This window comes from Gavia stellata, chromosome 1 (genome assembly GCF_030936135.1).
Source record: "Gavia stellata isolate bGavSte3 chromosome 1, bGavSte3.hap2, whole genome shotgun sequence".
Lineage (NCBI taxonomy): Eukaryota > Metazoa > Chordata > Aves > Gaviiformes > Gaviidae > Gavia > Gavia stellata.
Genome location: NC_082594.1, coordinates 93,011,840 through 93,039,534, shown reverse-complemented (window position 1 = coordinate 93,039,534; position 27,695 = coordinate 93,011,840). Strand labels below are relative to the sequence as shown.

At 41.5% G+C, this 27,695-nt stretch overlaps 1 protein-coding gene across 1 annotated transcript; it reads left to right on the top strand.

The window, feature by feature from the left end:
* Nucleotides 1-4,727: 4,727 nt before the first annotated feature.
* On the top strand, nt 4,728-26,820 carry TMEM47 (transmembrane protein 47). Its single transcript, XM_059817837.1, has 3 exons — nt 4,728-5,040; nt 18,546-18,686; nt 25,552-26,820. The coding sequence occupies exons 1-3, from the start codon at nt 4,815-4,817 to the stop codon at nt 25,728-25,730; spliced, it is 546 nt and encodes a 181-aa protein (XP_059673820.1). The 5' UTR covers nt 4,728-4,814; the 3' UTR covers nt 25,731-26,820.
* Nucleotides 26,821-27,695: the final 875 nt, after the last annotated feature.

Here is a 27,695-nt window from a genome sequence, read left to right as displayed (position 1 = left end):
CAACAGCATCCTGGGCTGTCCTAGCAAGAATGTAGCCAGCAGGTCCAGGAGGGTAATCCTCCACCTCTATTTAGCACTTGAGACACCATTTCTGGAGTGGTCTGTCCAGAATTTTGGCTCCCCAGTATAGGAAAGATATTGACATACTGCAGTAAGTTGTGAACAGGGCCATCGTGAGGATGGTCAGAGCACTTGATGTATGAGAAGATGTTGAGAGAGATGGATGGGTTTGTTCAGTCCAGAGAAGTAAAGGCTCAAGGAGACCTTATTACTTCCTGACCAGAGGACACAAAAATGATGGTGCCAGATTCTTCTCAGAGGTGCGTGGTGATGAGAAACGAAGCAATAGGGAAAAGTGGGAACACAGTAAATTCTGATTAGATATTAGGAAAAGCTTTCTTACCAAAAGGGCATTCGAACATGGTGGCACCAGGGCGCGGAGAGGCTGTGGGATCTCCATGTTCAGGAGATGTTCAAGCCTCGAATGGACAGGGCCCTGAGCAATCTGATCTGATGAGACCTGGTTTTGAGCAGGGGGTTGGGCTAGACAACCTCTGAAGGACCCTTCCAGACTAAATTATTGTTTGAATCTATGGCCTATGAATGTAGTAGTACAATGTACAAGAGAAAGAGAGTGCAAAAAGAAAAATAGAGAAGTCAGAAAGAAAGGAAAAAAAAAGTTGTAATAGTCAAAACACAGACTGGAGAAAAAACAACAGAGAAATGGTAAATGCTGATGCTATAGTGATATCCTAAGAAAAAATACTTTTGTTGAGAAAAGGGGGTAATTTTACAAATTAACTACCGCAATGTTTGATTTTAGAACATTCTTAAGTATCTTAGAAAAATACTACATATTGGAGATTATTTAAATTAGAATTATTCTACTTTAAATTATATATGGAATAATACATTGTGTTTTAAAAGATATTGCTGTTCCAAAGTGTAGCACTTAGAAGTCTGGAAATGATGAGATTTAGACTGGTTTAGTTCAGCTGTTTCTACATATGTACTGAATAATGTTAATGGTGGCATACTACCTTAACACATGAGCATGAGCTATGTTTCCGGAGGATCCCTTCCTCTCCAAGGAAATCAAGCAGGCAGTCAGTACTTCTTAGAAGCTTTACTATTAATTCATCGCATTTTACCTCCATACTGAGTTTTTATTGAATACAACAGTATCAATTCTGTTGGGATACATTTATGACCTTTGTGACTTTAGCATATGGGTTCTCATAAACAGTAATGAACATCTCCGTCAGATTTGGACAGGGTATGTTTTTTTCTGTTTCCTAAGAGGGATTTAATGTACAGACTGATGGAGAATTGTCAAAACTGCCCACTAATGGTAAGAGAAATTTGGGTGCTTTGCACCTGGTATTTGGGAATATTTATCAGGCTTGTAATATCTTACATGTTAAAAACATCCTTGTAATTTATTTCATTTGTTAACATGAGCTCCAAACCTGAATCCAGGTAAGTCATTAAAAAATGAGTAATTTGTGCAGTGGAAATGCACATTGTGTGAAATTACACTGACCCACCACTTAAATCATCAGCAAAGGTCAGAGCTTCGTAGTGACACAGAGGAGATCCTTATCACTTGAACTAATAGTTTCAGTAGCTGTTCCTTCCATGGACTGACCCCCCCAGGGAGGCAGGGCAGAGACTTTTCCAGTTGATTTCATATCCATTCACTAAAGGAGAAAAGATGGTCACAGTACTCCTTAAGTCAAAGACAAATTTCCAAGGCAATGGTGCTTGTTACTTTGTTATGAACTCTGCTGTTTCGGTTTTTCCTTGCTGTCTTTTCCCATTTTGCCTATGTTCACTTAATCTTTGCTTGTACATTTATGCTGTCTCTGCCTCCTTCTTTCCAGCCCTCCCTGCCCTTTGTGAAGCCTTGGCTGCCTTCCTAACCCTTGAACCCTTGATGTCTGATGGTGCCTTAGGACCAAGCGGTCCCACCACTTGGCCAGTTTCTCCTGTGCTCCTTGAGCATAACCTCTCTGAGGCGGGGGGAACATCTCCGTTCCCACAGCGGGCTCTCCCAGGTACTTTCAGGCACAGTGGGTGGCCAGAAGGCAGAGGCCGGAGCATGCCCAAGCATCCATTTGCTGATACACCATTCATTCAGACAGAAGCTGTAAATGGATGCAGCACGCTCAGTACAGATGAAATCCTTGGAGAATTTAAGATGCAAACACATCTCTCTTGAGCATAGCAAACTGCAGTGCGGTGTGCAGGTTGTGGTTGGGTTTGTGTTTTGGGGGGCACTGTATGTCAACTTTCTGCTTCTCAGCGAGAAACCTGTTGAAGTTGTTGGGGGTTTTTTGTAGGCAGTGAAAATACGTATTTTTCAGACTACATGTGACTGAACTTTAGCTGGAACTTTAAAAAAAAAAAAATCAACCCAAGGCAGATATCTTCCAGAGGCAACTGCAGCCCAAACAGCAAAGGTTTAATAAAGTAAAAACAAATTGTGTCTTGTACAGAAAGTGCTGGCTACATTAACTATAGGCACCGGTGCTATTTCTGTATATGATATCCCAAGTTTTCATATATACTAGTAAACTGTTGACATTTTCTCCTCCTTTTTATGAAATACTAGAACAGAACCATGATTCTGCATTTCATACAGTTTTGACATAGCATATTTAGCTTGGCACACCTATGCTTATCAATTTTTAAATCCTTTCTGATTTTTTTAATTATATTTGCTATGTTCTTCCAATAATTAACATTTCACAATTGGGAGGCAATAGAAACATGACTCAAACAAACTAATTGGCTAACATACTAATGTCTGGTACATACCTACTGAAGTAATACCAGTCATTAAAAAAAAAACCAAAACAAAAACCACAACCCCACAAAACCCCAAACCCAAACACATAATTTCCTTCCAAGTTCTAGCAGTACCAGGTCAAGGAAATACATTTCTTCTTCAGGATTAATGGCAGACTGGCGTTAGTTGATTCACAAATACCTATAGCTTAGAGCCCTTAGAAATACACCCAACTTCCACTAACATCACACAGTTTGTATGTGCACTCTGATACACCTACTATGGTACCAGGGCACTGAGCTTTGGTTGCTGTGTTTTCAACAGAGGCGGCATCTAAACACTTAAGAAAAGCAGAAATTGTTGCAATACACGTAAGTGTTCTCTAACGTAATGCCACTGGGAAGCCAGGACTAGACCTCATACGCTAACTCCTATAAACAGCTGTAAGAGCAAAGCTGTTTGTGCTCCGAGGAGTCTGCAACGTAAATAATAGTCTTTCTTTCTGTTTCTGACTTAAAGGACTATGAACAGAGTGAAATGAAGCTTGGAAGAGAGTTGTGTAAACCATTAGGATTTAATCCTGCACCTTTTAAATTAATGAGAACATTCCTATAGTTAGAAAAAAGAAAGAGATCTTAGAAAGAAAACTGAAGTTTTGAAAAAAAAGCTAAATAATAGGGATATAATAATTAGCACTTATGGGACAGATTTTTTTCTGTTTCTTCACTAGATGATGGTTTTGCTGGCTTGATTTCTCTCTTCCCATTTTATAGTTCTGCCTCAAATGTTAAGTATCAGCAGTTGCTTTCAAATCTGCGGGTTGCAACTTCCTCCTTTTCTTTTTTAATAATCCTTGATGGACATTATACTCTATCTTCGTGTCTCTGTGTGTTTCTATCTCATGAGGGAGAGCTGCTTTAGACAGTGAATTATACTAGTACCCACATTTAATAACTAACCAAAACATTTGCCCTTGACATTCTCAGCAGCGTAATGCTAATTAAGCAAAATAAACAGAGATGAAATGAAAACCGAGCAAAGTACTCATCCTTCCTCAAGATTTAATTTGGGATCAGAAACACTGCTGACGGGAGAGGGAAGTGGGCATTGCAAGTACGTCCACGCAGGAAGAATGAAATGCTGAATTATTTTTTAAACCTTCCACTAATAACTTGTGATTTAAAGGTCACTTCAGAAAAGCAACCAAGGTCAGCCACCGCTAATCCGGCATCCGTGGCAGCCGTTCGCTTCTCCCGGTTCCTCGCCGTTGCGGCGCGTTAACACGCAGCGGGCAGCGGGGGCGGGCGGTTCCGGGGCTGCACAGCCCCCGCCGGCCTCCACGGCACGGCCCGGCCGGGACACCCCTCGCCTCCACGCATGACGCCTGGCCACACGGGCAGGGTTACGCGCACACGATCACGAGTCCACCCGGGAGACCGGCGCGGCCGAGGACGGCAGCGGAGCCGGGAGCGGAGGAGGCCGCTCGGGGGCGGCAGGGCGGGCCGGGCCGGGAAGAGAAGCAGGGCGCGCGGCTCCCAGCGCCGCCTGCGGCGGGGGGAAAGTTCCCCAAACTTCGCTCCGGCGGGGCGGGGCAGGGCGGAACGGAGCTGGCAGGGGCCGCGCCCCCACCCCACCCCCGCCCCAGCGCCCGCGCACACAGCGCGGCAGCTCCCGCCCTTTCCCCGGCCGAGCACGGGCCGGACGCTGCCGCGGCCGCCGCCTCCCCCGGCAGGGGCGGGCAGGGGGAGGAGCGCGTCGCGTCGGCCCCGGCCGGGCCGCGCCGCGGGACTAGGGGGAGCTGCTGCACCTGATACACCGGGGCGGGCGGGAGCGCGCGCGGCGAGGGAGAGAGAGGCGCTGCCCGCCGCCTGCGAAAGCCTCTCCCCGCCGTTAGTCAGCGCTGGTCTCGCTGCTTCCCCCTCCTCCCGCCCGTTCTGCGCGGAGCTGGGCTCTCGCTCCTGTTCCCCTCGGGGCCGGCGGCAGCGCGTCCTCCTCCTCCTTCTCCTCCTCCCCCCCGGGCCCCATGGCTTCGGCCGGCAGCGGCATGGAGGAGGTGCGCGTCTCGGTGCTGACCCCGCTGAAGCTGGTGGGGCTGGTGTGCATCTTCCTGGCGCTGTGCCTGGACCTGGGAGCCGTGCTGAGCCCCGCCTGGGTGACGGCGGACCACCAGTACTACCTGTCCCTCTGGGAGTCCTGCCGCAAGCCCGGCAACTTGGACAGCTGGCTCTGCGAGTCGACGCTGCACAGCGGTGAGATACGGCTGCCCCGGGGCTCGTCCCGGACCCCCCCAGCTCCGCTCCCCCCCGACCCCGCAGCCTGGCCCCTGCCCCGTTCCTCCTTCGGCCCTTTCTGCCTCTCCCCCCCCCGCCACCTTGGCCGCCTCCCGCTCCCCCGGCCGCACTCCGGGCGCTGAGACTTGCCGCCCCCGTGCCCTGGCTGCCCCGCCAGCATCCCCCGAGCCGCCTCTCCTTCACCCTCGTCTCCCCCGGGACCGCGTCCCAGCCCTTCCCCGGGGCCAGCCGCCCCAGACCGGAGCCGTGCGCAGCGGTCTGCCCCGCCATCCGCCGCTGCCCCTCCGGGCTCCTCGCCTCGCCCGCTGCCGCCGCTGCTCCCCGCCCGGCTCCCCGCTCCGGCCGCCGCCGGGAAAAGTCCCCGGCACCTTTGTGCTCCCGCCCTCCGCACCCCTCCCGTTCCCGAGCCGCTTCGTCCATCCCCATCCCAGCGTCCCCGGTCCCCGCGCTTGCCCTTCCCCGGCTGCGCGGCCCCGACCCCGCTTCTCCCTGGCTTGCGGGTTGGGGCGAAGGCGGCGGCGGTCTCCGTAAATAGCGTGTGCTGGAGGGCTGAGCGCTGGGGCTCCGTGCTCGGCTCGTCCCTCTGCCTGCCAGACGGTCTGGGGTGCAGGGGAGTGAGCGAAAGGGGTGACTGATTTCCTGTCTGCCTTTGACTGGGTTTTCGGAAAACATCCCGAGTTTGGACTAGTTCTGGTTATTTTTCCGCGTGGCAGTTGTTCTCATACAGTGAGAAGCTGTTGGGGTTGCAGTATCTTATAATTCCCCTCCCCCTCTGCCCTCATCCCCCGAAGTCACTTGTCTTGGAAAGTTGGGCTTCTTAGTCAAAACCGATTGTTACTTTGTCCCGAGTGAGGACGCCTGGATCCTGGCTCTCTCTCCGTCCCCCTGGGTGTGCTTGTGTGTGTCTTTCTCTAGCAAGTACCGGTCTTCCCATCATCTTCCATACTCCCTCACCTTCTTGCCACACTCCCTGTTTTGGTTTCTTGATGCTCATTCGTTCTTCAGCTTTCTAGGTCTTTGGTCGTAGATTTTTATTTTTATCTTTTAATGTCGTTTCACTACTTCTTCGAGTACTTAAAGAAATGAGTTGTGAATGATATAAACAAGCTGCCTGTTAAATATTTTTCAGTAAATTCTTTTGTAGTACCATAATTGTTTAGGTTTTCATGTGTTGTTTTATTTACTTTATGCCTGATAACAACTTCTGGAGTTCCAATAGAAAACATTGACAAATGAAGCCAGCCTCTTCCCCGCCCCGTTTTCATCCCCATCCTTGTCCTCCTCACACACACACACACCCCCCCCCGCTTGCATTGCTAAATCATCCATTTGGTTCGCTGTGCTCTCCGGTTGGGTAAATCACAGAGGGACAAGATGTTTGTTTTGGGAAAGAAGAGGCTGACTGTATATTCTAGATGCTTTCCTTTTTCCTTGCTTCTCTGAAATCCTTGTGTGGGTTCTGGGAAATAACTGATCTCTGCTTGAGTAGAAATTGCACAGGTTCCTTTGCTGCTGTGCCTGTTTTTTTCTGTTATTGTGTGGAGTCATATTTGAGGGCTTAAATGTTGTTTGGGGTTTTGTTTTACATCACATAATGCCAAAACGAATTGTAAAGAAATGTCAGTTTCAATCAGTTACCAGGGTATCTACACGAACTTTGGAGAGCTTTCTTTTCCTTCCCCAGTATAAATGGAAATTTATGTAGGAATGTCAGCTTCTACGTGTCTCCCTAGCAACGTGAATCCTTTGCCCCTTCTCCCTGTCTCCTGAAATAGTATCCCCTTGACTGCAGAAAGACTTTTCAGATGGCTTGAATGAGAACCTGCTTCAAATCCGCCCCCCCACCTCCAAACACACGTTATTGGGCTCCCCCCTCAATCCATCTCCTTGCCACGCATGCGTGTCTACAGACATACACACACACACACACAAAAGTGGGACATTAAGAAAAGCAGGACAGCTTATGGAACAGCATAGAAGGACGCTAATCTCCCTTGTTGCTTTATTGGTCACCTGTCTGTTTATGGGAAGGTAGAGGATGAATGGGTGAGGATGGATGGGAATGAAAGGTAGTTTTATTGGATACTGTGTGTTGAAGATTTGCCCTCTCCTGGTGCTTTCTTCTACCCTGTGCAAAAAATCCTGCCTGTCCAGTTTTATTCAAGTTCCCTGAATGTGCTTTACTCATTTTCCTTAGATACTTTCCAGTCTAGTGGAGCCAGGTTTCACAAGCTACTGGGGAAGAAGTGAATGGTTGTTTTAGTTGAGGTGACTGGAATAAACCCTTCTTTATCTTTGGCACACAATGCTGCACTCTGAGGAGACCTGAAATACAAGAAACTGTACTGTTCTCCCTTCACCTTCTGCTAGTGTGTTACAATTCCCATTAAAGTCAATGGAAAGGCTCTCAGTAAGTTCACAGAGTTGGATTGGGCTCGTGTTCGAGACCATTTTGTGTGTTTGCCTTAATATTTTAAGTGCACTTTCCTCCTACATCAAGAATCTAGCAAGCGGTATATTTTGGAGATAGTGGAGAGCTCCCACAGGGAAAGCTCTTTTAGCCTGATACCAGTGCAAGCAGCTTTGTAGCTGGCTAGCTGTGAAAAGCAGTAGTACACACACAGGAAAAAGGCATCTTCGCCCATGGTTTTTAAGATACTTCATCATCCCTTGAAGGAGAGCACCTCAAGTGGCACCATCAAGGGCAAGCTCATGCTAGAAGCTGTTAAAGCATATTCGAGGTTTAATTAAAAACCTTTGTTGTAATTAGATGTAGGACCCCTGACTGCTATCGAAAGGGCAACTTAGTAGTGGAGAGCAGAAGGAAATGTACAGAGCGTGATTACATTGGCTGTTACAGCAAGAAATAAGCCTTCTCCATTTTCCTTCAGCATTGCTAGTGCTTGGAGTATGTGTTCTTGCATTCATTCATTCACTGTTTTGAGGGGGTTTTTTTATAGCTTGCAAGAAATCCTTTCCTCTCATACTGCTTTTAAAGTTGTGTAAGTACTTCACAATATTGCTGGTTCAAGTATATAAAATAGTGAGTCAAATTAATTTTTAGAAATCTGTAGATTGTAAAATACGACATCTCAATTTGATTTTCTTCTTTTTGAGTATTTAGGGTCTATGTAAATCACCTGTTCAATTTTTTTTCCTGTAATTGCAGGAGCTAGAAAGGTATTCTTGCATATCTCTTATCTCCCTCTTCCCTTGATGAAATTCTAAAATTCCCAGTAATAGCAACTTCGGGAGCGGAAAAACTAACGAAGTTGCCAGTATGGAAAGCTTCGTGATAAAATCTTGAGATCCAGCAATGCTGCTTTACAGTTTAACCAGCTGTCTGGGTATAAAATTATTTTCTGTGATCAAAGCATAACTTGGGTAATGCACAAGTTGTCTTTAAGTCAGCTGTATTTTAAACTTATGTGCTAAACTAAAAAAAACACCAAACTTACAGGGTTTGGCGTGTTCCTTTTGTGTCTTTAAACAACATTTCTTTAGACCTCACTTGAAGTAGATTATGTCTAATTTGTGATGGTTCATTTGCAGATTTATCAAGAGTTAAGAGTTATGTATGAATATTTATTTCTGTCACAGCATCTGCCTAAAATTAAATGCATCTTATATACAACTGCATGGCATGTCTGTACCTGTACAGGTAGTTGTTGTCTTCCTGCAGAATTAATAGCAGTAAACTTGAATTTCTGCAATAGACTGCAGCCATTATAGTTCTTTAAATCAAAGATAGGCAAATATGATGTGGAAGACACAAATGGTTCCACAGAATCTGATCTGCAGGTAAACATTGTGTATTTTGGCTTCAATACACATATATGCAATTTGTAGAAAGCAATGGCTCCTTTGCAGCATTTCAGTTTATTGTGAAAATAGCATACATAAAAATGTTCAAACGGTTTCATATTGGTTAACTGTATTAGTTCTGATTTATGGGGGGCATATGACTTTGTTACTTCTCAACCTGTATATTTCTTTATGCAACTTTCAGTTTTCTATAAGATCATTATACTCCAAGAGTTGTCCATGAATGTTTGAAAGGTGAAAGAATCTCAGGGAACTAAGTGCAGCAGGATCTCTGTACATGTTTAAACTTTGTGGTGAACAAACAATAAAGGTAAGCTTAACTTAGAGCATAGTGCAGTAAAACAACTTGAGTCTAGTTTTGTGCTTATAATTCTGTTGTAATTTGTTCTTAAAATAAAAAAAAAAGCATTGGAGGCTGCTCATTTGCTAGCACATGAAGGGGTTTAACCTTAATTATACATTAGATGCAGCTATCTGAGTTAACATGGCTCAGTAGTCTTGGATGGTATCTGCTTGTTTTGAATCTAAGGGGTTGTTCCAAGGGGAAATCACTAGCTCAAAAGCAGCTTCCTCGTTAGAAGATCTGGATCATTGCTCAGAGTTGATGTTGACACATATTTGTAAAAAGCTCAGCAAGGCTGATAGTTTGGTGTAAAATAAGAATAACAAATGTAATTTTACTAGGTCTGAAGAAAGTGGCTCATGCAATGTAAGGAGCAATTAATAAAACATTCCTTCTGGTTTTGAAAACTGTAGTCTGTCGTATTGCATATTACTCTCTTTAATAATCATCCCCAACACTTTATCTGAAGGTGGATATAAAATAAAAAGACATACTACTTCAAACTCACTGTCTAAGACCCTGAGCAAGCTGATCTAACTTTGAAGTTGAGTCTGACTTGGAGGTTGGCCCTGCTTTCCACGGGGAGCTGTACTAGATGACCTCCAGAGGTCCTTCCCAACCTCAATTATTCTGTGATTCTATGATGACTGATACTCTGTTTATGCCCGATGTCTGCCTGGCTCCTTCAACGTGTTCAAAATCCCTTGCATTTGTTAACTACCCCTCACAGTAGCCCCAGATAGAATATTTTAAGGTATGCTCCCTCTTCTACAAATGGACCAGTTATTTCAGCCTCAGACTTCCTAAGGCCATGCTCTGTGGGAGCAGCAGATCTAAGACTCCTGTTCAGTAGTCGGGACCTTCTACCATTTCAGCCACCCTTCTCTAACCAGTTAAGAGACGTGGTTCCAGCACATTCGTGTCTAATGCGTGAAGTTTGTGTGAGTTTATCTGATGAGATCAAGAGCACCATACACCTTGTCATTGATAATACTCTTTAAAAAAAAAAAAAGAATAAAGGAACCCACTTCTAGATTTAGTGGGTTGTTGTTACTGCTGCTGTTCATTGCAATTTTAAAATCAGTAATGTATCCTGTTGCTTTAAGTCTTGTTTATTTAATAAAGAAGTCTTGCACCAGTAAGTTAAAAGATGTTCTTTGTGTTAGGGATAATGTAAGTGGTTTAAATATTTGATGAGATTTTATATTTAGAATCACGTAGAGAGTAACCTTGCCTCTCTTACTGATTTGTGGCCAAAGATGACCACATAAGATGCAAGGTAACAAGCAGGAGGCGGGGTAAAGTCTATCCAGCTGTATTGCTTTATGTGTTTTGACTTGTTCCATTTCTGTAATATAAAGGCCATCATCTTGATGGGAAGTAGGCCTTGAACTATTTTAAATGCTAATTGTTTTTCTGAAGGAACAATGGAATAATGAGTTTTGAAAATGGCAAAAGATTGCCAGTTTGCTTGAAGAACACCGGTAGCTGTGGGAAATAATTACATTCCTGTTCCAACGTGAAGCATGCTTCTTCCTTCTTCAGATTGCTAAAATGTAGTGGTATATATAGAAGAGGTCAGAAATAGCGAGCTTTTCTAGAAAAGCTTGTGTAACAGGTCTCCCACACTTCTCTCCTAATGACATAATTCTAAGATTTCCAGGTTTTTGTGAGGTTCTTGGAGTTGTGGGTGTGTGCGTTTTGTTTTTTTCTTGAATGAATATCCAGTAATTAGAATGGTATAGTAGTGAGCTAATCTCAGAAGAATGCCATGTATCCAATGGAAGAAATGCCTGAGTACATGCTGTACTGTTCTGTGAATGAATTATAGATTACATGACTCTCTGTAATGCTGTGCTTGCCTTGAAGTCCTCTGTTGGCAAAAGTGATGTGCAATGCGTGTTGCCTTTAAGTAATAAAATAAAGATCTATATAATGGGAGCACTTAACTCCCTATTTGAAGATGTACTTCATTTAAAGGATTTTACTCTGTGATTTTAGAAATGCAGACAGGCCACAGCTCAGAGAGCAGCTGTACAAAACCCCCTCAAAGTGTATATATTTTGTATAAATAAGAAACGTAAGCTTTAATCTTCAGGAGAGATGTGTGTCGTGGGCAGATGAGCAAGCACCTGCTATGTTTCAACTTGCTCATACATCTGTAACCCCCCAGGCATTAGACTGTCTTGTCGTCTTGCAAAATCTCTCTCCTTCGCACAACAGCAGAGTTGCTTACCATATTTTTATTGCTTTTGTTGTTCAGCCTGATCTCCTGTAGAGACGGGAGATAAAACTCGCGGTGCTGTCAAAGCACACAGAAAGTTTGAGTACAGCAGTCTCAGGACCACACATAGTCTGATGAACATGGCAGCTGAAATGGAGACATCAGGCGGATTAATGCAGTCTGTATCTCATGCGAGACTGCCATAGAGATCATCCTGAGAAGCTGGGACCACTTCTTTGTGTGCTGCTCACTTCTCTGGGAACCAAGCTGTTCCCTGCACGCTCAGTGGCATCTTCGGGTGGAAGGCAGGGGAGCTTTGCTTGTCATCGAAAGGTGAGCAGAGCCTGCACCATGGCTGCTTAATGAGTCCCCCAACCTAGCAAGCCTGTCCTTCCCAGGCTGAGGAGGGTAGGTGGAAGAGCACCTACTGCCTGGAGTGTCCTGCCAGCGGGCTGTTCTCTTGCCTGGAACAGAGCCGGCCTCTTCCCTTCTGATCATGGCTATCTTGCTGTGGAGGAAAGGAAAGCCATAGGAGGAGCCTGAGTGAGAGGGGTGCAATTCTGTAGGTGACTGCTGAGGACTCTTCCCTCAATGCTGAGAGCGCCCTGAGTCTGGGCTGCCTTACAGTAACACTCAGGTATTTTTGTATGTCAGCGGAAAGGTGTGTAAACAGTGCCGGAAAGCTGGAAGGGACCAGTTAGGTAAGAGGCACTTCAAAGCAAGACTCAGATTTGGATTCCCTCCTACCTATTTGTTCATAGACCCCACAGATCTCATGTTTATCCTTTTCCAGCTTGGGTCTAGCAGATGGAAGAAGAGAGCGGCTTCAGTCTACCTTAGTGGTTAGGAAATGCTCTGGGAAATGGGAGCAGAGGTTCAAGTCTGGAGCTGGAAAGCAACGACCTTGCAGTTTCTGAGAAGCCGTCTAGCCCCTGGTATATTGCAGCTAAGGAGGCGCCTGCCTTTCCTCCATCGTTAGTCAGCTGCCGTCATTAGCATTCTGTATCTCAGCAAGACACAGGTGGACCCAGGTTTGCCCCAGTTCGCTGTTTTTTGGACACATCTCTGTGCTTGTTTTTTTTTCTTTGACTGGCTCTAAATGACTCTTCACTGGGTATCAGGAACACTAAATCATCTTACAAGCATCTTGTACAGTAAATGGGAAGTGACTGATGCCTTATGTGGAGCCTCTGAATTATCCTTAGGAGGCACTTATGGATTTTGGCACCCAGCATAAAATGCTCAAAATTCTGTTTGGGTGTTGTCAAAATCCTGGTGAATTAGAGCTATGAGAAAGCCTTGCTGTTAAGCCCACCTGTATTGTGCAAGACTTGGCTTATCGAGGGCTTTGTCCTGCCTGCTACTGTGTGTGGATGAAGACCGATTTCTTAGGGAAGAGCTCAGTACGTAAATCTCCTGTTGGAGAAGAAGCAGAAAATTGTTTTGTCTTGTCCGCAGACAGCTTCTTTTTAACGTAATCTGTGACCTCACATAGTTATTTCATGTGTTTAAATTCATGGCTTTCAGAAAGCCTTGGTGTAGAGTGTTTGAGTTCTGTCTTAAGCAAATTACGCATTTAGCCACAGCTGGCTGGTTCCCACAGCTCTGGTAATGCTTTTTAAGTGTCTATGTGACTTGGGGATCCACACGCACAAGTGATTTTCATACTTTAGAAAAATCTTGTTCTCAATTCATAAAACAAAAAGAAAATGTAAAAGCCAGAGTGCGTCTGTGCAGCAGTTAGCAGTAATAAGCATACAATCAAACTGACAACAAGCAGAAAACATTTATTTATTGTGATTTTTGTACAAGGCTCCGCTGTGCAAAGTTGTGGCTAGAGCAACTTACTGAAGGCTTGGTATAGATACTGCCAGGAAGCGCTTCTCTCTGCAGTGTGCAGAAGCGTATGCTGCGGAGTCTCCGAAGACTGTACTTGTGGTGCTGGCTGTACAAGAACGGAGGAGTATGGGCCAAGTAACTTATGGACACTGGGCTTCCCAGCTTTAGCCAATATCCCCTTCGTCCAGAACAGAACTCATCTGAGCAGCTCCTTAAAAAAAAACATCAATCAATTTGGCTCAGGTGAGGTCCCAAAGGACTGAATTCTCTGGAATAATTTTATGCGAGAACTTAATGGCGACTGCAGTACTAACTTTGTCTTGGTATTTGCACTGAATTCCATGGAGCTTGGCCTTCCACAGAAGTCTGCATCTGGTTGTGGTGAAGAAAGAGGAAAGCTTACTGATTGTGTGACAAATGCGCTTTTAGAAACTAGATTCTACCTTGTGTTTTTATATAATCACTACCCTTTTTAAACTTTTGTTGGCTACTTGATGGCTAAGTTCATGAGTGTTAATAAACTTAGAAATAGTTTTGAATATGAAGCAATTAGGAATATCTAGCTATCTTATTTATCTTAGTTAATTGTTATGACAGTGGGTTATATTTAATTTCTTATGCGTGGCTATCTCAACTTTCTATGCTTTATTTGACACATTCTTTCAAATTCATTATTCTTGAATTTAAATGCTGTATTACAATTTCTAAGAATATTTATTGGCCGAGGGCAGGTACGTGATAAGTGGAAGCTTTGCAATGAATCAGAAACCTTACCTAAGAGTGTTCTTGTGTGTTATTTCTTACCAAGGTTTTGTTTAGTGCTAGAAGAAGGTCAGTCGTTACCTTCATCATGTAACACCTGCATGCATTTTCTTACTTCAGCCTCTATGAGGAGACAACTCGATGTAGAACAACTGTATGAAAGAGGAATACTTTATTGTTTCTTAAGAGATTAATTCAGTTCACTTGCATCATCTGAAAGAACCCTATACACAAATGTTTCACATATTCCACAGTACGTTTTTGTGTCCACTATTACTTCTACTGTAGAATACCATGTAGAGAAAATATTTAGTTTTTGGGGAACTTGCTGAAAACATGAAATCTGTGACAATGGTAGTCTTTTGCGTTGCTCTTTCTCATGTTAAAAAATGACCTAGTTACTGAAATAAACATTTCAAACTTTGAGATGTTTTCTCCTTTTATGTCTTTTCTTGATTTTATCCTAGTGCTGAAGTATTGTTTTGCCCAAGAAATACAGCAGATAGAGCTGCTCTTAATTAAAAATGAATATACAGCTTAAAGCCTTAGGTCATTTTATTTGGGGGGAAGAAGGGAGGAGAGTCACACATTTCAATGTGCAATTAACACTGTGCTTCCATATCATTAAGAAACAGGCAGAATTTCCAAAGAGCAATGAGACCAAGCTGTCCTTATAAAAAAGTACTGATTTATGCATGAGGAATTAACTGAAAAGAAACATTATCATCATCGTTTGGGTGTTTAGTTTTTTTTTTTTTTACTGAAGATGGTAATTTTAATAAATTTTACACCATAGGTTCATATTTATATATGTTTCCAAATATTGAAATCCGCATCCCTAAACTAATAGGCAGATTGTTATAATAAAAATCATGCAAACACTATCATCACCATCAGAACTGCAGTATGTATTTCCCATGGTTATAGACATTGTGATGCTTCTTGTATAGTACAAAAACATGTTTGGATTTGCAGACCTGAAAATAGTATACATTAAGTGAGGCTTTTCTTAAGAAATCTGTCTCGAGTTACTTAACGATTGTCAAAAATGTGTTAATCCTAGTTGTTCGTATGGGATAGGTGGCATTATCAGCGTAATTCTTAACATATTGCTAAAATGATGGAACACTGAAAAAATCTAGTTATGCTTTCTGTTGACTCTACAGTTATAAACCAACAAAGCAACTTAATTTGGTCATGACTTTGAGATGACAGTGCTTTTTAAAATCTGAAGGTTTATTAAGATTTTTGGGAGTGTGATTTTACTAGTTCCTAACATTTTTCTTAGATAGTGGATGTGTAGTGTAAATAAACTGTAGTGATGTGCAGTGAAAAATAGTGATGTGCATTCTTAAAGTGTAACCAAATTGTGTTTTGAATCCAGGAAACTAATAATTATCTCTGTAAGGTCCATTTTCCTCATGTTTATGCATGTTTCTATGTCTACGAGAACAAGCAGTCTCACTGAACTGCTGAGGCTCCTGAACTGAGTATGGCAACTTATTTCCAAGATTGGTGCATCCCTAGAAATGGTACAGGCATATTTTGGATACTCTAAAGTAGGCTTATGATGTTTATGTTCTGTGTACCAGTAACACTATGTAACAGAGCAATCTGCTGTTCCCATTTTGATGCTGTGTGTTATCAATCACTCCTGGGTAGTCTAAGGAGAAAACTACAGGTTTTCATTGTAGAAAGCTGTGTTTGCTGTATGTGGTTACATTGTTGTAGCTATCTAACTTACAGGGTGTTCTTCCTTCAGAGGTAGTGATTCAATTTTCTTTGGATGTTTCTTTTCTTTTGTATAAAGTCCAGTGGCCTGGATTTTTTCTTAAAAAATAATTTCTGTTAAGTAGAAGGCTCATGCAGAAGGTTTTACTTCCTTAGTCCAACATAAGCATTATTTTGTCGCCAGATCAAATGGCTTTCAGAATTGAAAGTCAAGGTTTTTCTAAGATGACAAGGAAATTCAAACATGTAGTTTCCATGGTAGGCAATTTAGGAAAACCCAGTCCAGTATTCTTTGTGCACTAATGTCTGACCTTGTGATGTTCTTTAACCAGAATCCCTCTCAGCTGCAGCTGAAGGTAAAGGCTGGTAGCATTGTATGCTGCTGTGAATGAATGGAGGCTGGAGCTAAAATAAAGAGGCAATTCCAGACATTGTGGCCCAGAGCACAACATTCAATACCTGATCCTCAGCTAGCAGTGAGGAACATTAAGAGCCTTGGTTTTGTCCTGTTGTCAACATCACTGAGTAGGTTCTCTTACTCAGGAAATTAATTTTGTTTAACTCAAGTCAGTTCTTTTTCAGTTGGGGGTGTAGGTGTCTTCCAACACTGATTTGTCCTTTTGCCTCCCATGTCAGTACTATAGTAAGGTAGTTTGTTTATTTTTTAACCTTTCCAAAATTCATAGATACATCTGCCCTGCAAGTTAAACTATATTCTAACTCCATGCTTACATTATCTTTGCCTTAGTTATTTTCACTTGTTTGGTGGTCTTGCAAAGGTGGTTTTGGAAAGCAATAGGATACTCAACTTTTTTTCCGTTTAGTTGCTACTCCAGTGTTGCACACCTTTTGTTTGCATTAGACTTTGGTGTATGATCAATGCGAAGATAACATTTAATATTTTATTATTTGTAGTGGCTTTCAAAAATCTTAGTTTCTGAGTTTTCCCATCTGGCACTTTGATTTATTTAATCAATTTTTGTATGGCTTTTAACTTTGGGGCGATATGGATTTATGTGTCTAGTTTTTGTATCATCTGTGTAATTTTCTAGTGCAAGGATTCCTTTCATGTTGTTCCAAAGTGCTCCATTCTGTTTGTTTATTTCTGTATTTTATCTGTAATGCAGTCTGATATTGGAAGAATACTCTCTAAATCATCAGTACACTAACCACTTGGTGTTTCTGAAGGATCATGTCAACATTAAAAACCACTCTTCATAACATTCCCGTCCGTAACTAAAATCGTATTTCCATCCCAATAATAGTAAAGCAGTGGGACACATAGCAAACTGATGTTAGAGAGCGCATGCTGAAGATGGGAGAATGAGAGATTGTTCCCAGCATTGGGTTTTGGTCCAGTAAGAAAACAAGGAGTAAAAGAGCTTGGAAGGTTGAGTACTTAGTAATTAAAGTATTAGTAAACAGCATGCCTGGATTTCTAAAAAGAATTAAAATAATTGTGTGTACTTGCACAAACACGCCTTTAAAATAGCTTTATTTTTTAGCAATGCTTTTATAGCTCTTCTGTTCACTTTCTTCTTTTAATCTCCTTCATCCTTTTTCATATAATATATGAAGGCTTTTTGGTGATAATAGCTGCCAGCCTTCCATTCCCAAACCCCACAGCTGCACTGTTGGTATCTTCAGCAGATTAGATCCCTCTTGAAACTGGATGTACTGTTTTTTAAAACACTGAATTTTGCCTTTTTCGAAAAGAGAACGTGGATTGTTGTTGTTGTTGTTATTTTAGTAACCTTAAGATCTCTAAATTTATTTTGGAAACAATTAATCTTATTTTCTTTGAACTATGTAATGTATTTGGACATTTTGTTCTGAATATCATATGAATGCTAGTATTTTCAAAGTAATGAGAGATGCATTAGATCCATAGGTCCTTTTCCCATAAGCTGATTTTAGATCATCTTCCTTGAACTAAATACTAAATAGTAGTGACAAACAGTAAATAGTGATCTGATTGTTTTTCTCGATGCCTGTTATTGGAGAGAGAGAGAAGGTCTTACACACTCTTTTGTAAACAGAGACAGCACAAAGCCCGTGTCTTTCTAAAACCCTACAGAAGCTCTTAAGTTAGATCTCGGATGTTGTATAGACCCATGATGGCCATCAGCTTTCAAATGGATTTTGTTTTATGTGATTTAAGACTGCAAGGATGTTGTGTAACTGCGTGGGGTGTTTTTTTCTTTTTCATTCCTTTAAGCATCTCCTTCCTTTACCTTAGTTTTGTTACTCATATTATGTGGCCTTGGTACTTCCCAAGTGACAGGTGTATATGATGAGCCTCTGTGCATTTCCCTTCCTACGTCACCCTAATCAGCTCAAGCAGAGGTTTGACTTTCACTCTCTTCTGCGAGAAAGTTACGACAGGCTGGGGTCAGCTAACACACGCTAGCTAACCCTGACCCAGTCTCAATTTCTCATTCTAAATTGGAGAAAAACCAGGGGACCAAATTATCCGGTCTTACTCGAGCCAAAATCCCAACGAGGCCAACTAAGCCTTGAAAAGTGTGGGAGGTTGCAGCACTTCGCTCCTGAGTTGCATCTGCTGTATAAAGGTGTTTCACTAATTAGGAGAGAAGAAATCCAAAGCGCAGTTGTTTATTTACCCGAGCCTTGGTGCAGGCTCTGCGTTCCTCATATTCTGCTGTATCTGTCAAGCCTATGGGCTTGTTTTACTGAAATCACATTATTGGTTTTTTCCCTCTCTTTTTTCGCCCCTAGACTGGCAGATAGCTACTCTCGCTTTGCTGTTGGGTGGTGCTGCCATCATTCTCATAGCTTTCCTGGTTGGGTTGATCTCTATCTGCGTGGGATCTCGGAGGCGGTTCTACAGACCAGTTGCAGTCATGCTCTTTGCTGCAGGTAAGCAGATTACCGGCACCATTATGAAAATTTCATGAGAGCAGCTTCACTTTTGTGAAGGAAGACATGCCTTGTTCTGCATACTAATTCAGAGGCATTTGGTTTACTTCAGCATTAACTCCAGTGAGGATTTTCAGGATACTGGTTCTGCATGGCATTAATCATTTTTGCAGTTGCACTATTATTGGTTCATAAACAATTATTTATTTGCATTATATTTACCGTTTTGTGAAGCAGATGCAGCAGGGGAAACTACAGAGGATAAATCTCAAAGTACCATTTTTAGTCTGTGACTGTGTGCTGCTTGATGTCCTCATTTTTATTCTTCATGCAAAGCCATTTCTGTTATTTTAATGTTCTTCCTTTTACAGTTTTAAAACATGAAAATTATGCTCAAATGTGAACCCTTGAAGCCCTATGTTTGAAAATGAATAGGATTATGTTGCAAGGTGTTTATATATGCCCCTGTGCCACAAGGAATTAATTTCATTGTGTCAGCTTGCTTGCTTAGTTATTAATTTAACAAGCTGTCACAGTGTAGTCCCTGTCTGGTTTTAAAAATGTGGAAGTGGAACAGTTTATATAGACTATCACAAAATCTTAAGGGAGACCTATGAATCTGAATTGTCCATAAGACTGGTCCAGTGAGGTATAATTACAATATCAAATCATCTCCTTTTGTGCATTCTGGTGTTTTGGGGCTTAGTCAGCACGGATGTTTTCTGTTTCTCCTGAGATTCACCAAGCATGATTTGCCTTCATCCTGTCACTCATATCTGCACTGGAGCCAGCAGCTTAAGCCCCTTCTGATAGCCCGTAATGAAGAGGATGACAGAGCCTAGTCTTCGGGATGTATTAAAAAAAGCCACTTACAAGGATATGAAGAGATAAGAGAGCAGAGTTTGCAGGGTGTTCAGGAATGAAAGAGAGCTCCGGGGAAGGCTCCTGCTGCCCCCTGCTGTTAACGATACCTTGATTGAGCCGCAGCGCTTCAAGATGCACTTTTATTTGCTCAAGAGATGTTGGTAGGTTATATTTCATCTAGTTTGGAAATGAATGCAACCAAGGATCAGATTTCCTGAGTGGAAATCCTATCTTTTTGTTCTATGTGTCACATTGCTTGCTTGGTTGAATGAATAAAGGCACTGGTGACATTAGTTTAAAATTTAGTATTAATTCTGAGATTATAAAGCATGCTGGGCAATTAACTTTGAGAGAAATGTGATTATTGAATTTCTGTAGTGGTTTCTTATTTGGCTTTTGACTTGCTACACGATGTTAAGAGAAATTAACTTAGGCAGTGTATAGCTGAACAATTACTATCTTGCCATATTGCTCATTTACTGTATGGTTAAGTTTGTACTAAAAGAGAAGCAAATTTCCCCAAGAAAAAAATTCCCCAAATCCTGCTGTTTGGCTTAAAGCTTAATCTGTTCTCCTCTGCATAAAATTAGTTCTAGTCTTTACTACAGAAGTTGGGGGGGAAGGGGATTCAATGCTTACTTGCATCAGAAAGGAAAATATATTGGTGCTTTAGCTCATGAGTGGTGTTCACCTCTTTCCTTTGCTTCTGTGTGTGTGTGTATGGACGTGCATTTTAAATAGCCATGACTTGAAGCATGTAAGCAGAAGAGAGATGATGAGGCCGAGACAGCCTGCCCCATTCTTCTTCATTATCTGGCAAATCTGAGGAGAATCCTTTTGGGATTTGGTGCTGACACTGTTCGTGTCACTTCCTACAGATATTATCTTTGGTGTCAGCTATTTTTAGAGGTGAATTTGAACTGGTATATCTTGAATGAATTATGGAAAGAGTCCCCTACTGAAGAGGGGAAGGTTAAGTTTGCAGTACAGTGGAGTTTGTGCCTTATGCAACTGTCCATGGATTCAAACCTTCACCTGTGGATTTCACAGAAGATCTTTGAGAATAAACCCTGCCCTGACCTGGAATCCGCTGACAAGACCAAATATTCTGTATGACTCTTGTTAGGAGTCTACCAGCTGCCTCTGGAAGAAGGACACAGGATGAATTGCCCAGAGGCACTTAATGGTCTGTGTGGGTGTCAGGTAGAAAATGTCAGTGTGTGGGAGAAAGGACAAAATGGAAAAGTGGTTTCCAGCCAATGGAAAAGTGGTTTCCAGCCACTTTAGAGTCCAAACAGTTGGCTCCAGGCATTTTTTCTTCCAGTTTTGATTTATTTTTCTTTATTTTGCTTTTTTTTCTCAGCTTCAGATTTCAGTTAGCAGCTCTGTAGGTGAGGAAGAAGATTGAGTGACTAGGACTGGAAGAGATGAGAAAGCAAAGGGACAAAAAAAAAATAATTCAACCTAGATACAGAGAATAAGACAGCCAAGTGGTCAACAGATGTGAATGTGTTTAAAATACATATTACATAACACTAGGTCAAACAGCTACAGCTTTGTCTGGACCAGTCTTGAAGAACTCCAAGGATGAAGATTCCACAACCTCTCCAAGCATGTTGTTCTCATGCCATACTACCCTCCTTACGATATTTTTTTCTTTCCTGATGTCCATCCTGAGTCTGAGATTTGTGTCCATTGTCATTATTTTAGGTTGCCTAGCACTATAAAGAACAGGTGGTTTTTTTCTACCATCATTGCAGCTACATTTTCAGGTAACTGTATGCTGGTTTGAAACTGCTCCTTAGCCACATCTTCCTGAGTCTAAATAAACATAGCTCCCTCATCCTCCTCTTAAGGATGATTTCCTCCAGGATTCTGATTATCTTGGCAGCTCTCTGGACCCTTGTCCTTAGTTGGTGAACCCATCTTCACTACTGATTGCTGCTTTGTTCTGCATGGTGGAGGTGAAGTCCAAGAGGATGTACTCCATAATGTTTCCAGGGATTGAGCTGAGACTTGACCAGCCTATAATTCTGTGGATTTTTCACTTCTAGCCTTTTTAAAGATGGACACAACATTAACCTTTTTCCAGTCATCTGAATATCTCCTGATCACTGTGATTTTTCGCTCCTGATTACTGTGATCATAGAAGGCTCACAATCATGTTGGCCAACTCTTTCGTCACCCTTGGGTCAATCCCATCTGTCCACATAGATACAGATGCAACTCTAAGTCATCCCTAACTTGTTCCTGCACTGCTGACACCCTCCCAAACCATGTCACATAGAGGTTTTGGAGAAAGTGTCATGGTTCATCATCTGTCACTAGACTGGCTTTCCTGTCCATCATTGTATAAGTATGTTTTCTGTGCTTCATTTTGCAACTAATGCCTCTGTGGAAATTCTTCTTTATTATCCTTTTTGCCATTTCTTAGCTTAATGTTGGGCTCCAGCTGGGCTTCAAACTTCCTGATTTTGTATCTAAGTATCAAAGCAGTGCTTTTACGCTCTCCTCTCATTGTCTGTCCTTGTTTCCTGCTCTTGTGTGCCCCTTTCTTGCACATTCATTGAGAAACTCCCTGTTTGGCCAATTGGGTCGCCTGCTGAAATTTCTGGTCTGCCTGTGTAGCAGGATGGTCTGTTCTTGAGCGAGCAATATTTTAAAAATTAGCATGGAACCCCTTTCTTTTCATGCTGCTTCCCAATTGATTGCACAGGTTGTATTAAGTACAAACAACTTCCTAGGTAGCGGTCGCATGTGTGATAATCTTTGAAACTGCAACACCCGTTGGTTATTAATGAAGTGCTTTACTCATGTGAATAAACAGGCGGAATGGTGTAGAGAACAGAAATACAGAACTTACTAGCCAGCACCACCATTTTCATAAATACAGACTAATTAGAAAGCCACATTATAAGTTTTTTTGGGCAGCAAAGCTGTTATAGTCAAACATTTGAACAAGGAAAAAAGATTATATTTTCCTAGTTCTAAAGCTTTTGTTGTGATTCTTGCATGTTTAATATGGTGAGTACATATAATTGCATGTATTTCATGTGAATGGAACAAAACCAGTATTCCTGTTCCTGTGCAATTGCCTTGCAAGTATCACAGTGCTAGTCATAAAAATGGGTCTAAACATGAAGTGAATAGTCTAGTTTGAGATGACTAGTCTTTTTTGAGTAGCATTTTGAAGTGGAATTTTTTTTTTTTTTTTAAGATCTCTTTTGCAGCCTTTTTTTCTACAGGAAAAGACTAGTGTTTCCAAAGGAAGGTAGTACATACACTTCTCATAAGCAGGTCAACATAGCATGCAGTTCCTTTAAATTCATTGGAAGTAGAACAGTAGTTGCAAGCATTGGTTTTAACATCTTTTTGGGTCATACTGGTCATTTTTCATAACTTCACTTAACTTTTGTTTCTAGCCTACACAGGTCCCTTCCCACGTTACAGGGAGCAACAATGACAGAAGGCAAAAAAAGTGCAAAGCGACGACAGTGTTGTGAAGTGTGGTTGTTCCCACTGGCCAGTTGCTGCCAGCTCTTCCTTTGAGTTTTTTCAATAGTGTAGTGGACCAGTAGTAGCAAAAGCAAGAACCCTCAGTATAAAAATGTCTAAAATACCTGTTGTGGGTGTTGCTCCTTTAGCCACATGTTTTCTTCCAACAGAATCACTATTTTGTTTTGTTTTGAAAAGTCCAATCTGTAGATTAAAATTCAGCATACTTCATATGTTAGATTGAGGGAAGGTGGAGACCTTCCTTGGTTGGAACTTGACACACACACAGAGCAGAGCAATTCCTGTATTGACTCAGCAGAGGTGCTGCAGCCCCAGTTTGGGAAGCCACTGAAGAACTTGCTTATATCCATTCATCTTAGGAAATCCTTTATGACTTTGAATGGTCTTAAAGATGTGTCTGAAAGCTGAGCATGTGTTCAGGTATTTTTGGGTGTAATGATGCTCTCATTATACAGAATTGGAATGCATAATCTTTTCATAAGTGTAGGTGTTTCCCCTAGTGTATCCTCTCAAAATTTCTCCAGTGTTGCACAGTATTTTGTGAGCTGGCGGACAAAAATTATATTAAAATGGAATAACACAAAGTAACACTTCAATCACTTTAGGATTAAAAAAATCTGGTGGATTTCGGTATCCACATCAGAAAATCCACTATCCAAACATTATTCAGATTGCCAGTCTCAAGTAAAAGTCCAAAGACTAGTCTGTAGGCTAAGTGGATGGGGAGGAGGAGAAGAAATTTCCAATGAGTGTTTTGTGAAGTGTTCTCACCAAGGGTGTGTGATGAACACTGGACATCATCCCCCCATACCAGTCCCAGTCCAGAAGACAGGAGAGCGTTAGTCTCCAGGGATAATGAGAGGTGCCAGTTTGACAACACTACAGAGTGCATGTGGGACTGAAAAGGCAAATGACAGATTCTGAGTATTCAAAGTGTTCAAGCAGTAGGAGAATATAATTAACGTTATTTTATTTTCCTGTAATTTCTCAGTGTAATTTCAGAAGGGCTTCTGTAGCCCACAGTAGTCTTCCTTTCTGTTATCCACTGGCATTTTATATTGGCGCTGGCTTTATAACAATTCTCTAAATAGTGTTCGTTCTTTTTATGATACCTAATAAACTGTAAAAAATTACCCAGTCAATGTTAAAGAAAGTAGTTATGATGGCATTACATTGCATACCATTGAACTTTAATCAGAGTATGTCTCAGGCCTGCAAATACTTAAGCATGTGCTTAACTGTGTGGATGTGCCCACCCTGACTGTAATCAGGGGGCTGGGGTAGTTTGCAGAGGCAGTCACATGCTGAAGTCCTTAAAAATTGCTAGTGTTAAATGCTGGAAGGGAGCACTGCGATAAGGCCATATCATATATTTGAGGGGCAAAAAGGAGATTTTGTGCATTCCTGTGATGTTTAGTCTTTTGTGGGTGGCAGAACTAGAGGCCTGAAGCATCATGACATCATATAGCTTATTCTTGTCTTCAAACCAAGTGTAATTTTCACCTGCTTACCTTGGAAACTGTTGTCCCAATTTTCTGTTAATAGAGCGCCTGAATTTAAAAGAGAATGGATTGGATGGTGATGAAACTGAAATCTTCTTGTGAAAATTGGGTTTCGTCATCTGTGTATTTTCCTTTTCAGATTACTGTATGTGCGTTTTTTTGATGTAGCACAATAATTAACAGGTTTGCTGAATTCTACTGCAGACGTGTGGATCAGGCTGCAGGAGATCTGGCTCTCTCAGAGACAGTGCTGTAATGACTTCTAAGCTTTTCACTGCCTTGGATTTTAGCTGTTCTATTAGGTTTTTTCATCATGAAGCATTTCTGACCCACCCCCTAAATTTGTAATACAAGGCAGTGTTCTGCCTGTTGGAAGTTTAGTGACTGATCAAACTTTATAGATTCCTTGGTATTCTATGTAACAATATCATTAATTCTGATTACAGTACACAGTAATGCATATGAAATATGTAATTCAGTCAGTCTCTACTGAACATAAATATGTATCACCTACTACAATGAATTATTTCTAGGCTAAGTAAATGATTTGATTCTGAGCTATGTTGATATTCGTTTATTCTTGCTTCTCATTTTGACTTGTTTATAATAGCTATAGAACAAGTGATCTGGGTTTTGTTATTATGGAAGGAATAATGACTGCAAACTTAGATACAAAGGAGAGACAGAAAAGAATTAGGAAAAGATTGCTTTCATTGTTTATTTCTTGGACATCTGAAGGATCATCGTTATACCATAACAGTAACATTTGTTCATCAACAAGGGAATATGGAAGAACTGCTCTGTTCTCTGTGGATTAAATGAAGGTGATTTTTTTTTTTTTTTTTTTTCAAAAAGAGCAGTACTTACAGGATAAAAATGCACCAAGAGCATTTTAAATGTGAATTTCAATTATGTGATGTTTTCCTTGTTTTACAGAAATGAATTAAGGCTTCTTCTGACATTTGTTTTTTTTTTTCTTTCAGTTGTTCTTCAGGTGTGCAGCTTAGTCCTTTACCCAATCAAGTTCATCGAAACGGTCAGCTTGAAAATATACCATGAGTTCAACTGGGGCTATGGCCTGGCTTGGGGTGCAACTATATTTTCATTTGGGGGTGCCATTCTTTATTGCCTGAACCCTAAGAACTATGAAGACTATTACTAGAATCATTTAATGAAAAGAAAAATAACAAAAGGATTATCCCATCTTTTCTAACTCACAGTTTTTTTAGAACACTTGTGGAGCACCAAACAGTCTGCTCTCTTGATAAAATAGCCTTTGCCTTTTGGGTGTGAACACTATAACCAGCTTTTACGACCATTTAAAAAAACTGCAAACAGTAGGATTGCTGATCATACATAGGCAGATGCTGCAAGCTGCTGATACATAAGCTTCGTTTTTCCTGACAACAAGCAAAAGGATCTACGTGACAGCGATCATTGTGAGAAAACTGGTTGGAATGAGAATGCAATGCCAGCACCTGCTATTGCCTTCAGGGGAGCAGCTGGTATAGGCTCCATTTAGAAGTTTCCCTGTATCATAGAGGATTCAAATGTCTGATAAGCAGGCAATGGCATCTTGTACAATAGGCTGTGTGGGCCCCTTGTTAGTTGCTCAAAAAAGCTCTTAAGGAATTAGTTGCAAGCCACTGTGCTGAGGGCAGTGAATGTAACTAGTTAATGACTTGTCTAATATCTGCATTCAACAGTCTTCTGGGAGAATAACAAAAAAAAAAAAATCAAAACCAAAAAGCCAAGCCACCAACCACACAGGATTTCATGAATTGGTAATCGGCATCACCGTGCCAGCTGTAGCAGATTGTTGAAGGAAGTCCAAACCTGGAGACATGTGCTTCTGACTGTGTAGTTGGAAGTTGTCTCAGCTCTGAGTATTTTGCTGGGAGGGTGGAGATAAGGGGGAGTAGTAAAAGACCTCATCTGTCCCTGGGGCATCTAAAATGCATGAATGAATTGCAGTTGTCCTAAGTACCCATTTAACTTCTGAACATCTTCGTAAAAAGAATGCATATGAAACAAGTTCAGTTATATTTTTGAAAGGTATTTGTTAGTAGAAATGAATATATATAATACAAATATAAATGCAGAGGGAGAGAGATGATTCATCTTAAAATTGTAATATGAGCTGTGATGCAGTGGTTAAAATGCTAACTTTGTACACATTCTTGAGAGTCCTGAATTGATCCCCCAATTTGGTTGGTGTTGCAAAATAAACATAAAATGGTTTGTCTTCTGTATATGCCCTTGTACAGACTCTGTGTTATGGGAAATGCTTAAAAGTTCACATCAAGTTAAGGTAGAACTGGACAAAATAGCTACTTTATATTCCATGTGTAATCTAGTACTTACTAAAAATTGTTTTCTAAGGCTGTTGCAAGGGAAAAAACTGCCATTTTTAAAAAATCTAGTTCAGTTGTGAGTGTCTCTGATCATCAAGAACACAGCTGAGACCCCATCATGTCCATATGAAAACATTAGCACTTCAGGAGGTAATCTCTTGTTTTTAAAAGCTGAGTTTATAATGGACTGGCTGATGATTATGTACTTCTAATTACTCCTTGCTTAGTATGTTTCCCACTTAAAACATCCAGAGACTGTACACATGAAATGAAACCTAAGATAAAATAGGGAGAACTTTCACATGAATTTAATCCGCATCACTTTTATTTTTGTTTACGGTTTGCTTATTTGGATATTTTCAATTAATTACGGACATATTTTTATACAATTCTAATCTTTAGAAGTAACTATTTTTTTTAATGGAGAAATTTAAAATATATTCTATGTGGACCTCTGCAAAAGCAGATATGCTGGGGTTGCACGTCCACCTCTACACACATGGTTTTGCTGGTTCCACGGAAAAGACTGTTGAATTCCTCTATGTTAAGACCGTGTCTACAGTGTTAATGCTTGTGCCACTGTTGGCAGGGCACAGAGGTTCTGCAACAACCGTGGGACCACAGGGCTGCCTTTAGGAGGTTATTGTGGAAGTATTGCTGATGTACGGAGATGGTTTATAAACCTGTGCCTCTCTGGAATTTAAATCTTTACTACCATGGCAGAATATTCTGTATCAGCAGTCTTTCCAGGACCAGTGGTGATGAATTAGATT